General features: G+C 38.3%; 2 protein-coding genes across 3 annotated transcripts in view; both read left to right on the forward strand.

The window, feature by feature from the left end:
• The window catches only part of LOC141404970 (uncharacterized), a 1,496,028-nt gene that overhangs the window by 1,148,037 nt on the left and 328,533 nt on the right, over positions 1-19,458 (forward strand). The gene's annotated exons all lie outside the window — the stretch shown is intronic.
• LOC141405210 (uncharacterized) lies at positions 710-19,287 on the forward strand. The gene is made up of 13 exons (XM_073989300.1): positions 710-1,003; positions 1,083-1,115; positions 9,654-9,674; positions 9,730-9,789; positions 9,849-9,887; positions 9,960-9,980; positions 10,048-10,107; positions 10,174-10,242; positions 10,310-10,369; positions 10,436-10,495; positions 10,579-10,623; positions 10,693-10,722; positions 19,059-19,287. The coding sequence occupies exons 1-13, from the start codon at positions 896-898 to the stop codon at positions 19,143-19,145; spliced, it is 693 nt and encodes a 230-aa protein (XP_073845401.1). The 5' UTR covers positions 710-895; the 3' UTR covers positions 19,146-19,287.

The following is a 19,458-nucleotide window of genomic DNA, read 5'->3' on the forward strand; positions in this document are numbered from 1 at the left end:
ATGTGAAATATTTTAAAGTCTCTAATAAGCAGAATAGGTTCTTCTGTCTTTTATTACCAAAATGACCCCATTAAAATTTTATCAACCCAATTGCTTGACCCTTTTCAAATTTCTTTCTATATACTTTATTGCATTTCTCGTTACAATTACAATATTTTACCGTTGTTGCTGCAATGCACATTGTGTGACAAAAAATGTTGAATGCCATTGTTTAGAAATTTTGGAGTGGAATTAATTGGACAATGTTATGAGAAATTAACACAATAATTTCCGTTGTTGTTTTTGTTATTGTGTATTTAGCGAAATTAAATAATTTAATTTTATATTAACAATTTTTAATATGGTTGTTATACTGTTGTTATTATTATTGTTGATAATTAATGGTGGGTGTAAAATTTTCCATTCAAAACGTTTAGAATTCATTGAAAACGAGAAATATTCTATGCATGACAAATTAAATGACAGATTTTTAATTGCTCTAAATTACATTACAGCAGAAGCAGCAACAGCCAATTCATGCCATGTTCAAACATGTAGATGAAAGGATTATCGTTTACACAACAGAAGATAAATCTCTGTCTAACACTGACTACCTTGTTGGGTGTAACAAGCAAGCATCTAGCATGTGTTCGCTAAGCTATCTTCCTACATTCATCAAAAACACACAATGCCAATGAAAAGTAAAACTCTGAAATACCTATAAATTGCCATAGCCATAGAGTGGATGGATGTATAGTTTGTTGAATACCTGTGGAAAACGTTCGTTCTAAACAAGGAATAACAAATTTTCGAAATTTGATCGATTTGTTTTTCGTTTGGTTTTTTTTTTTTTCAATAAATTACCACAAAAGTGATTGTCTGTTTGTGTGCGGATTGATTTCTTTTGCTCCTCAAAATGAAAGCTTTGGTAAAATTGTTTATTTATTGTTCAATAATTGCCGTTATTGATTTATGCCATAATCCTGTTATGGTCAATGCAAATCCTGCTAATGGCGATTTAAAGGTAAGCTTTCTTCATTTTTGTTGCTTAATTTGTGGTGAAGAGTTTTGAAAATAAATTTCTGTTTTTGCTTTAATTTTAGGGTCAGGATAAACCACCAGAGGAAGCACCAAAGGTAAGTCTGTGTTAGATTTTTTAAGATAGAAAAACGAATCGACAGGATCTTTAAATACCTTAAGTTCAATGGTTGTTTTTATTAGTTTTTGAATCCCTAGGGACTTTCGAAATAAGTTTCCATCGGTATGGTAATTTTCCTAAGCGAAATCCAAGACAGTCTCGTAACGATATTCCACGAGAAGTTAGTGAGAACCGCTCTTCTTCATTCAAGTGTCAGCTCGTTAATAATGAAGCACGCAATATCCACTTACAAATAATGGATAATATTTTTCGCCTTCTAGTGGCCTTTTCATGCGACTTTAGAAGAGCCGTGGATTTTTCCGAAAGCTTTCGAAGGACCATCAAAAGTGTATAAGGCGGATTTTTTAAGTGATGTATAAAGGCCAATAAACAGAATTTTTTTAACTATTTTTGAGTGACCCACAGATTTCATAAACGTGCAATTTTTCAAGTGATTTTCGAAGGAAAGCCAGATTTATAGACCTCTGACTGTCCTGGCATGGATCTTCAAATAATCTTCGAGCTTCGATTTGTTTTCCAAAAAAAGTGCACGGTGCTCTTGAACCAACTTTAAATGAAAGAAGCTTACACCTGGAAAGTTTTTGCAGATTCTGAAACTACAATGTTCATAGATGAGAGAAATCAAAAAACAAAACAAAAAATCGGCGGAGCGATTTTTAAATAAATCGCGCTCAAAGTTTACATTTTTATACCCTCAGCATTTACGCTAACGGGCGTATATACACTTTCATACGGGCAAAATGTGCCTTATCGAAATAACGGTTTTAGACCCCAAGTATGTTTGGACGAAATGTGTTTCAGACAATTTGGAGTTGATTTAGCAATGTCCGTCCGTTTGTCTGGCTGGCTGGTGCGCACGAAATTTTGGTTTTCGTAATATTTTGTCCAAATTTAGTTTAAGTTCGAAGATGAGCTATATCGGTCCACTCCTTCCGGTACCTCCCCCACAAAAGTTCGAAAATGTTCGGAAAATTTGTGCGCACTATAACTCTTGAAGGGAGTAACCGATTTGGTCCATACTTTGCACATCGTGAAATTTCTACCAGACTTAAATAAAGTTCCAACATGGACTCAATCGGTCCATTCCTTCGGATACCTCCCACACAATATTTCGGAAAAGTTCAGTTCAGGAGCTGCTCTCGAATCGCTTGCATGTTTGCTGTAGCAACTTGTGTTCACTGCCCCCTATACGATGGTACAAGTTTCATCGGGGGCAAGTTCATACTTCCTGAGAAAATAGCCCGAAAGATGCAAAAAGCCCCTGTGGCACTGTGTGTTGGGGTTGAGATAACCCTCGAACGGATTTGCCGATTCTGTCCAAAATTTGGCCTTCGTAATATTTTGTCCAAACATAGTTTAATTTCGAAGATAAGCTATATCGGTAAACTCCTTCAGGTACCTCCCCCACAATAGTTCAAAAATGTTCGGAAAAATTGTGCGCACGATAACTATTGAAGGGAGTTACCGATTTGGGCCATACTTTGCACATCCATAAATATCTACCAGATATAGATCAGGTTCGAATATGGACTATATTTGTTTACTCCTTCTGGTACCCCTCACACAAAATTTCGTATAAGTTCACTTTAAAAACCTGCTCTCGAATTACTTTAATTTTTGTTGAAGCGATTTGCATTCGCTACCTCCATTACGACGGTAAATGTTATTTCAGGGGCAAGACCATATTTCTTGGGAAAACAGCCCGAAAAGTGTAAAAAACTCCTATGTTACCATATGTGGCTGTCGAAGAACACTATAACTCTCGAATTGTTCAACCGATTTGGTCCAACATTTGGTCTTCGTCATATTATATCCAAACTTTGTTTCATGGGGCAATAGCGGTCCCCAACTTCCGGTATTTCTCCCCAATATTTAAAAATGTCACTAAAATGCTGGGACGATATCACTTGAATGGGGCAACCAATTTGATCCAAACTTTGGATCTCCTAATATTTTGTCAAAATTTAGTTTAACCTCTAAAATGGCCCATATCGGTCCTCCCTAAGGGTACCTCCCCCACACAAGTTCAACATTTGTGTCTTAGTGCAGTTAATTCCTAATCCACATTTTTGTCGGCAAGTTCAAATGTCCAAAAAGGGTTACAAAATTCTGAAGAGACTTTAAATACATTCGATCTGTCCGTAGCTACGCGTAGGTGAAAGTTTCACTTGACTTTGGCTGAGGGTATATATCGACTGACACTTCTTTACTTGTTTAGATTAGGTTAGATAATTTAAGCATTTGGGGTATCGGTAGTAGAAAATTTTTTCCACCCAAAAGTACGAAATGAAACTAATTATTCCATTTTAATTTAGATTTTTTATGGTGGAGGGCCCGGCCCGGCCAAACTTAACGACTTTTTACTTGTTCATTCTTTTTTTATTCTGTTTAAAGCCGATCTTCTGAGCTCTTCTATGAACAGGAGACCTCGTGAGATCTCCTATATAAAGGAGGCCACTTTAGTTATTGCATTGATAGAACATACGATGAGGTCTTTCTACATGTAGAACATCCTTGGTGAGCTTCTACAAGCTGAAGACATGCAAATATACAGCCCTTAGTAAGGTCTCAAATAGGTTCAGTCTATGCAGAAGGTAAAATTAATTCAACATACAGATGACATCTTCTTTCATATACAGAAGACCTTTCGAAGAAGACTACTGCCATTATTTCAGACGTCCTCTTGTGATCTTCTATGAACCGGAGACCATTTGAGTTCTTCCATTGAGAGAACACCCCTTGAGGTCTTTCTGTATGTAGAAATCTTTTTAGTAACATTTTACAAACTAAAGAACTTCTGAGGTCTATGGAATATTTTTGTGTATAGAAGACTTTAAGACCTCTAAAGCTATTTTGATAGCGGTTTCTTGAAGGAGACGTCTGCCTTTTTTCAGGCGTTATCTTATGATGTTCTGTAGGTAAAAAAATTAAATGAAGTCTTCTATAGAAATATGATCTCTCAAAATATTTCGTACACCAAAGACTTCGTGAGAATTGCTAGAGAAAAATTAACTTTAGAGAGATTCGGTAGAAGGAACAATTCTGGATATGTATATATCAAGGCTATGTTTTTAGGTTTCCAATGAAAAGGTGACCTGTTAGGATAACACTTCATCTTGTTTGTTCCTGAAGACCTCTACTTTCTGGAGACCTCTAAAAATGTGATATATACCAAATACTTAATAAAAGCTACTACTAGTGGAAATTTTCATTTTAGTGATCATCTGTGGATAGAAGAATTCTTTAGAACTTCTATAAAAAATATATCTACAGTTGGGCTCATCTATGGCAAAACATGTCACTAATTGCCACTACTGGATATCTTCTGTAGGAAGAAGAAAGGGAACTACTAGATAATATTTGCGTTTAGGGTACTTCTGTAGAAGGAAGTACTCTACTTGAGACCTTCTGAAAAATGTCTTTTTAGTTTTCAATGAAAATAATACCTCCGCAGATATTCTTACTTACTTAGCTGGCCCATCACAGAATATTTGTTGCATAAGCCGAACTAAGAAAATATCTCCAATTCTCTCTGTTTGTTGCTTCGCTTTTTGGAATACCGCGCCTTGTCATCTCTCCATCCACTTGTTTGCGTCATCTATTCTTTGGCCTGCCAATTCTGCGTGCACCGCCATGTGGCCCGAATTTATACGCCTTTTTAGCGGGTTCATCATCGCTCATTCTTATTATATGGCCTAGCCAACGCAATCGTTGCATCTCGATACGTTTATCTATACTGATGTCGTTGTATAGCAGATACAGCTCGTTGTTCATACGACGTCGATATTCACCGTCAACGCAGATAGGACCGTAGATCATTCGAAGAATTTTTCTTTCAAACACACCAAGCACTGCCTTATCTGCTTGCGCAAGTACCCAGGCTTCGGAATCATACATCAGCACGGGTAGTATCAGTGTTTTGTAAACCGTTGTTTTTGTTTGACGAGATGAGGCCTTGTTTTAAAACTGCTTACTTAAGCCAAAGTAGCATCTGTTGGCCAATACAATTCTTCTCTTTATTTCACATTTGATGTTTTTTGTTGTGTTTATGGCGGTGCCGAGGTAGACGAAGTCTTTTGCTACCTCAAAATTATAGGAACCAGATTCCACTGTTGATCCTAGCTTTATGGACGCATTGCGCGTTGACACCATCAACTTTGTCTTTTCGCCGTTTACTGCCAGACCTTTTGCTGATTCTCCTTTGGCCTTCATAAAGGTATCAGTTACTTCCTTTACTGATCGTCCCATGATATCAATGTCATCAGCATAAGCAAGTAACATGTGGCTGTTGCTGTATATTGTGCCATTTCTTTTGACATTTGCATCTCGAATAACCTTTTCCAGGAGGATGTTAAACGGTTCACACGAAAGGTAGGGGATGAAAGAAACTAGGGAACAGTCCTGACCGGCTTTAACATGGCAAAGCCCAGGATCTATCTTGGTCCCTCTTTCATCTCAAGTGGACACTGACCTCCCCGTGGTTTTACCTGGGGAGCTATCTTTAACACCCGTTAAAGGTAGTGAGGTAACATGTGCCGTGCGCTCACCCATAAGAACGTTAAAAACTTGGGTTAGGGCAAAGCAAAAGAAAGAAAAGAAAAAACGAAAGAAAGAAAGAAAAACAAACCCTTCGAATGTTGACGACCCCCGCAAACGTTTTAAGGACCATGATCTGCGAATCTGCACCTGCAATGTTCGCACTCTTTATAGAGAAGGTGCAGTTTACGCACTGGCAGATGTACTTGAAAAGTACAAGGCCGACATTACTGCCATACAGGAAATACGATGGATTGGGAAAAGCGTCACAACAACACCCAAAGGTGACCCAGCTGCCATGACACAAAGCATGAGTTTGGCTGCGGATATGTAGTTAGTCGGAAGTTAAAACATCTGGTCTCCAGCTTCACCCCAGTGAATGAAAGACTCGCTGCAAATCGATTAAAAGCAAAATTCTTCAACATCGGCTTTATTTGCGCTCATGCTCCCACTGAAGACAAGGACGACGAGACCAAAGATATATTTTACGAGCGCTTAGAAGAAACTTATGACCGTTGTCCTGCCCATGACATTAAAATTATTCTAGGCGATTTTAATGCCAAAATTGGGAGAATATCTTTGGTCCAACAGTTGGGAAATTCAGTCTCCACAGTGAAACATCTGACAACGGAATGAGGCTGATAGACTTTGCTGCGGAAAAACATAGTAGTTAGAGGCACCAGATTTAAACATCTCGACATTCATAAGGTCACTTTGCTGTCTCCGGATCAGAAAACAAGAAAACAAATTGATCACGTTGTGATAAATGGGAGACATTCATCGAGCGTGTTGGATGTACGTACCTTGTTGCAGCGAAGGTACGTACCCGTTTAAATGTAGCAAACAAAGTACGAACAGACACAACACGAAAGTTAGACATCGGTAAGCTGTAATCACAACAGATAGCCACAGCTTATTCCACTCAACTGGCCCAACTGCTTAATCAAAGCACTCCTCATCCCGTTAACATATCAGCGCAATGGCAAAGTATTGCCCACTCCATGCAAACAGTCGCAAAATCCATACTTGGATACCAGAGACCTCCACCAAGAAATCCATGGTATAATCATCAGGAGTGTCGTGCTGCTGCTATCGAAGAGAAAAATGCTGCATATAGGGCTACTTTACAATCCGTAGCAACGCGTAGCGCACGAGAGAGATATCGGGAGAAAAGGAGAGAGGAGAAACGTCTTTTCCGCTGGAAAAAGAAAGAGATGGAAAAGCGGGAGTGTGAAAAAATCGAGATTTACAGGAACCAGAATGAAGTCCGAAAATTCTATCAAAGAGTCAAGTATCAAACTGATCGCTTTGGTACAGGCACATCCTCCTGTAGAGACCGGCACGGTAATTTGGTAACTGATACAGATATGGTGCTCAGGATATGGAAAGAACATTTTTCAAAACTGTTGGTATCCAATAGCAGCGAAGACGACGAAGATACGACAGACCCAATCCCAGAAGATGGTATTGAATGTATACCGCCCAGCCAAGATGAGGTAAAGTCAGCAATAAACCTGCTGAAGAATAATAAGGCAGCAGGAGTTGATGGCCTACCAGCCGAGCTGTTTAAAACCGGAGGCGACACGCTGATAAGGTGTATGCATCAGCTAGTTAGCTTCATCTGACAGGAAGAACGCATACCGACGATTGGAACCTGAGCATCCTGTGTCCCGTCCACAAGAAGGGAGAGAAGACTGTATGCTCTAAGTATAGGGGCATAAGTCTACTCCCTATTGCCTACAAGATAGTATCAGGGATATTGTGCGAACGACTAAAGCCTATGGTCAATAAAATAATTGGAACCTACCAATGCGGCTTTAGACTTATCAAGTCCATCATTGACCAGATATTTACTCTGCGCAAATCCTGGAGAAGACACTAGAGCTGCTCCAAGAGCTCATTCGGCTTTGTAAGGTGACTTTAACTGACACGAGATCCTCAGTTAAAATAGGAAAGAACCTCTCCGAAGAGTTTTGTACCAAAAGAGGTTTCAGGCAATGAGACAGCCTTTCGTGTGATCTTTTCAAAATCCTGCTACAAGAGGTTATAGGAGAGGCAAACGTCAAATCTACACACAATAGCCACACCAATAGCCACAATCTACACCAATATCCACATGTTACTTGCTTATGCTGATGATATAGACATCATGGGACGATCAGTAAAAGAAGTAACTGATACCTTTATGAAGGTCGAAGGAGAATCTGTTAAAGTAGGTCTGGCGGTAAACGGTGAGAAGACCAAGTTGATGGTGTCGACGCGTCCATTGAGCTCGGACCAACTGTGGAAGTTGGTTCCTGTAATTTTGAGGTAGTAAAAGAATTCGTCTACGTCGGCACCTCCGTAAACACAACAAACGACATCAGTTGTGAAATTAAAAGAAGAATTGTATTGGCTAACAGATGCTACTTTGGTTTAAGTAAGCAGTTTAAAAACAAAGCCACATCTCGTCAAACAAAAATAACGCTCTACAAAACACTGATACTACCCGTGCTGATGTATGGCTCCGAAGCCTGGGTACTTGCGCAAGCAGATATGGCAGTGCTTGGTGTGTGTGAGAGAAAAATTATTCGAAAGATCTACGGACCAATCTGCGTTGACGGTGAATATCGACGTCGCATGAACCACGAGCTGTATCTGCTATACAACGACATAAGTATAGATAAACGTATCGAGATGCAGCGATTGCGTTGCCTAGGCCATATTATAAAAATGAGCCAAGATGAACCCGCTAAAAAGGCGTATAAATAAGAACGGCTTGGCGGTGCACGCAGAATTGACAGGCCAAGGAATAGATGGCGCAAACAAGTGGATGAAGGGATGAAAAGGCGCGGTATTCCAGAGTGCGAAGCAACAAATAGAGAGAAATGGAGATCTTTTCTTAGTTCGGCCTATGGAAAAAATGTTCTATGAAAGGCCAGCTAAGTAAGTAAGTATAAGTCAGCCTTCGACAGCCCCCTACAGGTATTCCAAGCCATGTGTGAATTTGGTATCCCCGCAAGGCTTATTCGGCGTTGTAAGATGACTTTAACTGATACTAGGTCCTCAGTTAAAATAGGAAAGAACCTCTCCGAACAATTCAGTACTAAAAGAGGTTTCACACAAGGAGACAGCCTTTTCTCAGATATTCTACAGAAACTAAAATGGTACAGAATCCCGCTACCGGAGGCCTTCTATAGGAAAAATGAGACTTGAGTAGACAGTTTGACCTCTTGATGTTTCTGTGAACAGAATACAGTCGATTTTTAGCCTTTAAAAATGCTGTAATGGACATGGGAAATCCCTAGAAGACATATCAAGGTCTTCTTTAAACATCAGTCACATATATTCATAGGAATTTCGGGTGGTATTCTATTTGTCATTCATAGATTTTGAGGACATTTATAAAAAACCGAAAGTTATTTTAAATTGAAACCAGCATATAATGTGTAGGTTTTCAGTGTTGTTGTGAGTCACTCACTTCCTCTTCCATGATACTTCCTGTAAAATATTAATGTCGGATTTGAAGTTTCCAAGTTCATTCGATAGTGCGTACACTTTACATTTTATATAAAAAGTTCAGAAAAAGCACAGATATCGAAGCATATCATACTAACAGACACCAAGGGGATATCAGTGTCTACTTAAGACGAAGCGAAGGCCAGCATATTAACATGCCAACGTGCTGGACTTTGTTTTATCAAAGCCACATCAGTTTTATGTTAATTACTGCCTTTATAAGGTGTTAATGAGAACCGTGAGAAGGTATTCAGATCCACGTCTTCTTGTAATACATGAGGAAATAATCTAAATTACTGGACTTTGCTATCTGAAAGTCCATATGAACCTTTGTTTGTTCCCTATTATCCTTATGTCCTTGCCAGGAGTTCTTGAAAATTCAAAGCATAATATTTTCAGTATTTTTATTAAACCATGAAAACGAAACAATTGTTTGTAACTATTGAACAATAAAAAAAAATAATTCAATTTTTATTTTCAGAAACCACCACAGGCAATAAGGGTAAGTTCTTAGTAAATAAGTTTTATTGATTTTTATACGATTTTTCTATCTAAAGTCTCGTCGTGAAGTTACACCAAAAGGTGGCGATGAACCCGACGTTCCTGAGGGATTTAGGGTAAATATATAAATTTCAATGTATATATCTCAGTTAATTTAAGTTATAATTTTCCTTAGGCTCGCCGCTCAGTGGCTGCTGAGGAGGAACCACCACAGGTAAGTTTAAAGATACAAGAAAATATTTTTTGAATATTGTTTTCACAAAACAATTTCTTTAATTTTTTCTAGGAACCACCACAATCAATTCGTGTAAGTATTTCGGTTGTATTTTATTCTGAAGTCTTCTTAGATATTAGCTCACCTTTTTTATTTCTAGGCTCGACGAGATATATCCCCACAAAGTAGTGATGAACCAGATGTACCCAAAGAATTGAGAGTGAGTTTTAAAGATGGGGTTTTTGTGATTCGTAGGCTTAATGGAATTTCTTTTTCTATTTTTTAGACCCGTCGCAATGTGTCCCCCCAAAGTGGTGATGAACCAGATGCTCCTCAAGGACTGAGATCAATTCGTGTAAGTATTTCGGTTGTATTTCGTTCTGAAGTCTTCTTAGATACTAGCTCACCTTTTTTATTTCTAGGCTCGACGAGATGTATCCCCACAAAGTGGTGATGAACCAGATGTACCCAAAGAATTGAGAGTGAGTTTTTAAGATAGGGTTTTTGTGATTCGTGGGCTTAATGGAATTTCTTTTTTTATTTTTTAGACCCGTCGCAATGTGTCCCCCCAAAGTGGTGATGAACCAGATGCTCCTCAAGGACTGAGAGTAAGTTTTAATTCGAAAAATTTTCACGTATGCATACAGTGTTACAGTTTTTTACTTTCATTTTGTTTGAATATTATTTTTAGAATCGTCGTAGTGCCACCCTAAAGTATGCTGACGAACCACCAGAGGTACAACGAATTAATATTTGAAAGTAAACAAAAAAAAAAAAAATTCAACGTTTCTTTGTCTATTTTTAGGAAGTACCACAGGAGGCATCAGTATTCAGGGTAAGTAAAAAGTGGTGGATGCTAAAAGTATTTAAAACTTGCGGACAACTATGAAGCCAAATTTCAGCGATCACACAATTTGTTAATACAACGATATGTGATATGTGCTAACTCGGTCTGAAAATGTAGCTAAAACGCCAAAATATCGGAAATCGGGGGTACAGTTATATGGAGGCTAATCCAATACATAAACCTATGTCCAAAAGTTTTGGTATATAAATGACTTAGCCCTTAGGTTAAATGTCAAATTTTGTATAAATGTAGAGGAAATGTACCTAAAAACCTCAACATACCGGAAATCGGGGGGTACTGTTATAAGGGGGGCTATACTAGAAGCTGGACCGATATAGCCCATCTTCAAACTTGACCTGCCTGGAAACAAAAGACTCATTTTTCCAAAATGTCGGCGTCCTATCTCAGTTTTTGTGGATACTAAGTGATTATCACAGACGGATGGACGGGCGACTCAAAATTTTACCTTGATCAACTCAAAATTTTTGACGCGTTACAAACGGAAAAACAAACTATGGTGGATCATACAAAAAATTATCTGCTTATATAAGAGAACAAGGTCTTCTTATAGAATAACACATTTTGCTCTTATAGAAGACCATAAGGTCTTCTCATAGAAAACCAGAAGGTCTTTTCATAGAAGACCAAAAGGTCTTCTCATAGAAGACCACAAGGCCATCTTATAGAAGATCACTAGGTCCTTTTATAGGGGGGGCTCAATTCTTGTTCTATAAAAATTTGAAATGAAAACTTTTGTAAAGGAAATTAATGCCAAATGAAAAATTGTATAATTTTCAAATTTTCATAGAACAAGAATCCAGCCCCAGGCCTTCTTATTAAATAGGAAACGGCAGGAATATCTTGGCCAATGGTCGTGTCACAGAATACCAACAATCCTTTTTTAAGAAGACCAGAAAGTCACCTGAAATTAAATCATTCGGGCTTCTTATAGAAGACAAGAATTTACTCCTATAGAAATCAGGAAGTTCTTCTTAAGAAAGACTTTCGAGTGGTTTTATAGAAGACTAGAATTTTTTCTTATAAAAGAGCAAAAGTTCTTCTTATAGAAGTCCTGAAGATTTTCCATATGTTTAAAAGGTATTTTTTTTTATAGAAAGGCTGTACATCTTATCATAGAAGACCATAATGCCTGTAAGATCTTCTTGTAGAAGATAAGAATGTCTTTTTATAAAACATCGGGCAATTTTTGTACCCTCCACCATAGTATGGAGGGTATATTAAGTTTGTCATTCCGTTTGTAACACAACGAACTAATCATTTGCGACCCTATAAAGTATATATATTCTTGATCAGGAAAAAATTCTAAGACGATCTAGCCATGTCCGTCTGTCCGTCTGTTGTAATCACTCTAGCGTCCGCAATAATTCAGATAGAGTGCTGAAATTTTGCACCCGAGGGTCTTTTTTCCATAGGCAGGTCAAGTTCGAAGATGGGCTATATCGGTCCACTCTTTGGTAGAGCCCCCCATATAACGGTACCTCCGGATTTGAGGTATTTTGACGTTCTTCGCCATATTTGCAGACCGAATTAGCTATAATTTGGCACTTAGGGTTCCTAGTGATCAACAAACTTATATCCCAAAGGATATGGGCATAGGTCCATGTTTTGGTATAGTCCCCATATAACGGTACCTCCCGATTTTCGGTATTTTGAGAATTTTAGCCACAATTTTTAACCGAACTATCTGCAATATGACATTTGAGGTTCTCAGTGGTCATGAAATATCTCCACGAAACATCGTCAACATAGGTCCATGTTTTGGTATAGCCCCCATATATCGGTACCTCCCGATTTTTGGTATTTTGAGAATTTTAGCTACAATTTTTAACCGAAATAGCTGTAATTTGCCATTTGAGGTTTCAGTGGTCATGAAATATCTCCACCAAACATCGTCAACATAGGTCCATGTTTTGGTATAGCCCACATATAACGGTACCTCCCGATTTTCGGTATTTTGAAAATTTTAGCCACAATTTGTAACCGAACTGTCTGCAATTTAACATTTGAGGTTCTCAGTGGTCATGAAACATATCCACCAAACATCGTCAACATAGGTCCATGTTTTGGTATGGCCCCCTTATAACCGTACCTCCCGATTTTCGGTATTTTGAAAATTTTAGCCACAATTTGTAACCGAACTGTCTGCAATTTAACATTTGAAACATATCCACCAAACATCGTCAACATTGGTCCATGTTTTGGTATGGCCCCCTTATAACCGTACCTCCCGATTTTCGGTATTTTGAGCATTTTAGTTACAATTTTTAACCGAACTAGCTGTAATTTGACATATGAGGTTTTCAGTGGTCATGAAACATCTCCACCAAACATCGTCGACATAGGTCCATGTTTTGGTATAGCCCCCATATAACGACGGTACCTCCCAATTTTCGGTATTTTGAGAATTTTAGCTACAGTTTTTAATTTGACGTTTGAAGTTCTCAGAGGTCATAAAACATCTCCAACGAAACATCGTCAACATAGGTCCATGTTTTAGTGTAGCTCCCATATAACGGTATATCCCGATTTTCGGTATTTTGAGAATTTTAACTGCAATTTTTAACCGAACTAGCTGTAATGATCGGTATTTAGAGAATTTTAGCTACAATTTTGTCTATTCAAAATATATATGTCCATGTTTTGGTATATCCACCCATTTAACTGTACCTCCCGATTTTCGGGAATTTTCAGTGGTCACGAAATTTCTTCACTAAAATTCGTCAACATGGGTCCATTTTTGAGGGTCTACATTGTTTTGATGAAACTGCCCTCAATTTGACTCTTGAAGTTCACTGCAGCTATAAAACTTTTTCGCCAAAAATTTAAAGATAGGTTGACTAGCCCCGTAGGTGGTACCTTTCACCTAGCTGAACACATATTTTTAGATTAGATTAGATAACACTGTGCAACAAAATGGAGGTGAAAGTCTGGGGCACGGAAAATTCCTCTTGGGGAAGAAAGGCCTTGGTTAGTATATTATGAACCCCGAAGGGCAGATCCGCCGTGAGTCAAACTTCCGCGTTATGGCGTGATGAAATTTTTGTTAGAGACCCTGTGGGCCATCAGGAATTAGCGTTATATCTTTGTTCACTGTTGCTTAAGTGCTCTACAAAAACAACAAACAAAGATATAATGCTAATTCATGATGGCTTACAGGGTCTCTTGCAAAAGCTTCATCACGCCATAACGCGGAAGTTCGACTCACGGCGCATCTATCCTTCGGGGTTTTTAATATACACACACCAAGGGCTTTCATCTCCAAAAGGAATTATCTCTGCCCCAACATTTGTGTTCACAGTGTAATTTAAGCAATGGTGGGAGGCAATAGGAGTCTATCCATTGTCGAAAAGTTGTTACACCTAAAATTGTGAAAGGACCCTAATTATTCCATTTTAATTAAGACTATTTTATGGTGGAGGGTATAAAAAGTTCGGCCCAGCCGAACTTAACAACTTTTTACTTGTCTTATATATTATAGGTGATCTACTTAGAATAAGAAGAAGACCAGAGGGTCTTCTTATAGAAGATCTGTAGATTTATAATAGAAGACCATAATATCTTATTATAGAACATCAAAAGACCTTCTTATAGAGGACCAAATATTTTATTTGCGATTACCAGAAAATCTTTATATAGAATATTAGCCGCGTTGCTGGCCCTTGAAACAATTTTACGTTACCTTTTCTTAAGTCAATTATATTTTTCTTACATCGCTAATTAGTCGGGATCTGCAAGTGACTATGAATAAAAAATCTTCAGAAATTTTGGAGCTGATATGCAATTTTAACATACCGCCAAAGAACTGATGACTTGAGGCATGCATTTATTTCATCTGCTGGAATAGTATAACTGAAAGTGTGTGTCTGAAATCTAAGCGTGAATTGCTTCTTAAATCCTTCAAGAAAGCTTTTAGGGCATTTTTAGGTGCCATTGTACATTCGTTCCACACAATAACTTCCATTTAATATTGCATGTGTGCGTGCCCTCCATTCATATGAATGTGCAGTGGCAACTTAAGGGCAGACTGTGTCGTCCTTCCACCTTCTTATTATGTATCTCATATACCTGATGAAGCTATAGCTAACGATATGTTGGCTTCAAAGATCAAAGCTTCGTTATTCATAACATCTGGTATTTCCATTGATTTGTAACATATTTAAGAAAGTGGGGGTGGTCGGGTATTATGACTAAAATATGTACCCAGGGTCTGAGAAACAGACATGTTCGTAAAATTTTAAAATTTAAAAAATAGGGCGGGTTGTCCCCCTCCTCCGAAATTCAACAAAACATATAGCATATTTCCACTAAGGGCCATCTCTGTACATCATCGGTCCAGAAGTTTTGGATATATAACATATTTAAACAAATAAGAACGGCGTTAAGTTCGGCCGGGCTGAACTTGTTATACCCTCCACCACAAGTTGTATTGAAGTAAAATTGAATAATTAGTTTCCTTTCGTGTATGAAGAAGACCTAATACTAAATTTCAGCAATTTCGGTACAACAATGTGAGGCACCATTCTATGGGGGCTATTTCAAAACGTCGATCTATACCGACAAATTTCTGACGGAAAGTTTTTAGGCTCAAAGAAGATTAAATACCAAATTTCCTATATTTCGGTAAGAGAATATGGCTAAAACTTAAAAAATACCGAAAATCAAGAAGTACGCTTCTATGGGGATATAGGAAGACGTGGACCTATACTGATAATACTCTTCTGGAATATTTTATAACTCTTGGAAGACGACATAACGAATTTCAGCCATTTCGGTTGGATATTGACGTCTCAATCTTCAGTATTACGAAAATCGGGAGGTACCGTTCTAAGGGGGCTATATCGAAACGTGGACCTATACCGACGAATTTTAGTCGGAAATGGCGCAATATGAAGGCGTGGACCTGTACAGACATATTTCTGGCGAACAGTTTTATATCACATTTCAGCCATTTTGGTGGAATATTGAAGCCACAAGTTCAAAATACCGAAAATCGGGAGGTACCGTTCTATGGGGGCTATATGAAGGCATGGACCGATACCCACAAACTTCTAGTGGAAAGTTTTGTTACCACCAACTTAGACTAAGTACCAAATTTCAACCATTTCGGTGTGATAATGAAGCTAAAACCTTCAAAATACCGAAAATCGGGAGGTACCGTTCTATGGGGGCTATATGAAGGTGTGGACCGATACCGACAACATTCTATACCTATACCGACGAATTTTAGTCGGAAATGGGGCAATATGAAAGCGTGGACCTGTACAGACAAATTTCTGGCGAACAGTTTTATATCACATTGAAGACTAAATACCAAATTTCAGCCATTTTGGTGGAATATTGAAGCCACAACCTTCCAAATACGGAAAATCGGGAGGTACCTTTCCATGGGGGCTATATGAAGGCGTGGACCTATAACGACAAATTTAAAAGGGGAAGTTTGAGTACCCCCAACGAAGTCTAAATACCAAATTTCAGCCACTTCGGTGGAATATTGAGGCCACCGAAAATCGGGAGGTACCGTTCTATGGGGGCTATATGAAGTCATGGACCGATACCGACAAATTCTGGGAGAAAGTTTTATACCTCTAAAGAAGACTACGTACCAAATTTCAGCCATTTTGGTAGGATAATGAAGCTTAAACCTTAAAAATAACGAAAATCGTGAGGTACCATTCTATGGGGACTATATGTTGGCGTGGACCGATACCGGCAAAATACTGGGGGAAAGTTGTATAACCCTAAAGAAGACTACGTAACAAATTTCAGCCATTTTGATAGGTTAATGAAGCTTAAACCTTAAAAATACCGAAAATCCTGAGGTGCCGTTCTATGGGGGCTATATCATTACGTGGACCGATATATCCCATTTTCAATACCAACCATCCTGCAACTATTAAAAATTTCTGTACCAAATATTGACTCTCTATCTTTAAAATTGCGAGCTGTATCTTGATTTCAACAGACGGACGGACGGACGGACGTACGGACAGACGGACATGGTAAAATTGACATAGAATTTTATGCTGATCAGTAATATATATACTTTATAGGGTCTCCGACGAATATTTCGATGTGTTAAGGACCTAGGGTCCATCATTTTCATCAGGGGTCATCCCTGTACATTCTCTGAAATTTGCAGGAATATAGTTCAGTAGTATCAGAGATATAAAATTTAAACAAGTAAAAACGTGTCAGTCGGCTTTGCCGACAGATATATACCCTCAGCCAATGTGAAGTAAAACTTTCACCTCCGGACAGATCGAATGTATTTAAGGTCTCTTCAGAATTTTGTGGCCCTTTTTAGACATTTGAACTTGCCGACAAAAATGTGGATTAGGAATTAACTGCACTAAGACACAAATATTGAACTTTTGTAGGGCAGGTACCCTTAGGGAGGACCGATATGGGCCATTTTAAAAGTTAAACTAAATTTTGATAAAATATTAGGAGATCCAAAGTTTGGACCAAATTGGTTGACCCATTCAAGTGATTTCGTCGTAGCATTTTAGTGACATTTTTAAATATTGGGAAGAAGTACCGAAAGTTGTGGACCAGTATTGCCCATGAAACTAAGTTTGGATATAATATGACGAAGACCAAATGTTGGACCAAATCGGTTAAACAGTTTGAGAGTTATCGTGCTCTCCGAGCGCCACATATGGTGACATAGGGTTTTTTTGCACCTTTCGGGCTGTTTTCCCAAGAAATATGGACTTGCCCCTAAAAAACTTTTACCGTCGTAATGGAGGTAGCGAATGCAAATCGCTTCAACAAAAACCAAAGTGATTCGAGAGCAGGTCTTAAAGTGAACTTATCCGAAATTTTGTGTGAGAGGTACCAGAAGGAGTAGACAAATATAGTCCATTTTCGAATCTGATCTATATCTGGTACATATATTAGGATGTGCAAAGTATAGATTACATCGGTCACTCCCTTCAAGAGTTATCGTGCCCAAAATGTTTCCGAACATTTTTGAAGTTTTGTGGGGGAGGTACCTGAAGGAGTGGACCTATATAGCCCATCTTCGAATTTAAACTATGTTTTGATAAAATATTACGAAGGCCAAATTTTGGACCGAATTGACAGATCCGTTAGAGAGTCATCTTGCGCTCCAACCACTACACAAGGTATCATAAGGGCTTTTTGCACCTTTTCGGCCATTTTCTCAGGAAGTATAGACTTGCCCCTGATGAAACTTGTACCGTCGTATGGGGGGAAGTGAATACAAGTTGTTGCAACAAAAATCAAAGCGATTCGAGAGCTGGTGCTAAACTGAACTTATCCGAAATTTTATGTGGGAGTTACCCGAAGGAGTTGGCCTATTGAGTCCATATTGGATCCTCATCTAAGTTTGACCAAATCGGTTACTCCCTTCAAGAGTTATCATGCCCACAAATTTTCCAAACATTTTGGAACTTTTCTGGGGGAGGTACCGGAAGGAGTGGACCGATATAGCTCATCTTCGAACTTAAACTAAGTTTGGACAAAATATTACGAAAGCCAAAATAATTAGCGTTTTTATAATATTTTCGTTCTTAAAAAGCGAAATAAAAGCGCCATAACTTTTGTCCGCAACAACCAAAAATTGGCTCGCGACCAGATTCGTACTGGCAATTTTTTTCTTAACCTACATATGAAAAATCGTTGATGTAGCGCGAAAAAAATTATCCTTTTTTTCTGAAATGGAATATGAAATAATTGACAATATTCCTGATATACCCTCGTTAGCATAAATGCTAGGGGTATAAAAAAGTGGGCGTGGTCGGGTTTTTCATCTCTAAAGGAGTACCTAGGGTCCGACAAACAATCACCATTGCCTCCCGTCTATCGATATCGACAATATTTATCTTTTAACCTTTTGACCTCTTTGGGCCTAGGGGAGTTACCACGCTCCCTCCAAAATTTAGGCCCCAAATAAGTACTTAGGGTCGGAGATTCAACCACCGCTGTCTCCAAAATTAATTTTCTAACCGATATGTTCGCAAGTTTTGCAAAAAAATAGGACCTAGGGGACCTCCCCTCCGAAATTCAACCAAATATTTAACCTTTTTTCACAACTGGGCATCCCTATACATTCTCTGAAATTTTGAAGATAATCGGTTAAGCAGTTTTGGATGTATAACATATTTAAAAAAGTGGGCGTGGTCGTGTCCTTCATCTCTAAAGGAGTACCTAGGGTCGGACAAACAACCATCATTGCCTCCCGTCTATCCATATCGACAATATTTATCTTTTGACCTCATAGCTTCATTTACCTCTTTCCTTCAAGTAATTACTAAACATATTATTTTCATTCCTTATAGGCCAAGCGTCAAATGCCTTCTCCACCAGATGGTATGCCCGATCCACCATCACCACCATCTCCACCAATGCCCTCAATGTTGGACTAAGCAGAAGGCATCACTTTAAAAACCTAAAAATATATCTTAAAAAATACATTACAATTGTATAAACTTGCTTAGCTATTAGAATAAAAAGGTACCGTGTGATAAATAAAAAAATACAAAAAATATACATATATCTAACTAACAATGTTTTATTTTTGGCTAAGAAGGCATCACTTTAAAAAACCTAAAAATATATCTTGAAAATTTCATTACAATTGTACAAAATTGCTTAGCTATTAGAATAAAAAAGTACTTACTTACTTAGCTGGCCCATTACAGAACACTTATTCCATAGGCCGAACTAAGAAAAGATCTC

The sequence above is a fragment of the Musca autumnalis genome, unplaced genomic scaffold, assembly GCF_047663935.1.
Source record: "Musca autumnalis isolate F117 unplaced genomic scaffold, ASM4766393v1 scaffold_5, whole genome shotgun sequence".
NCBI classification, from domain to species: Eukaryota; Metazoa; Arthropoda; class Insecta; order Diptera; family Muscidae; genus Musca; species Musca autumnalis.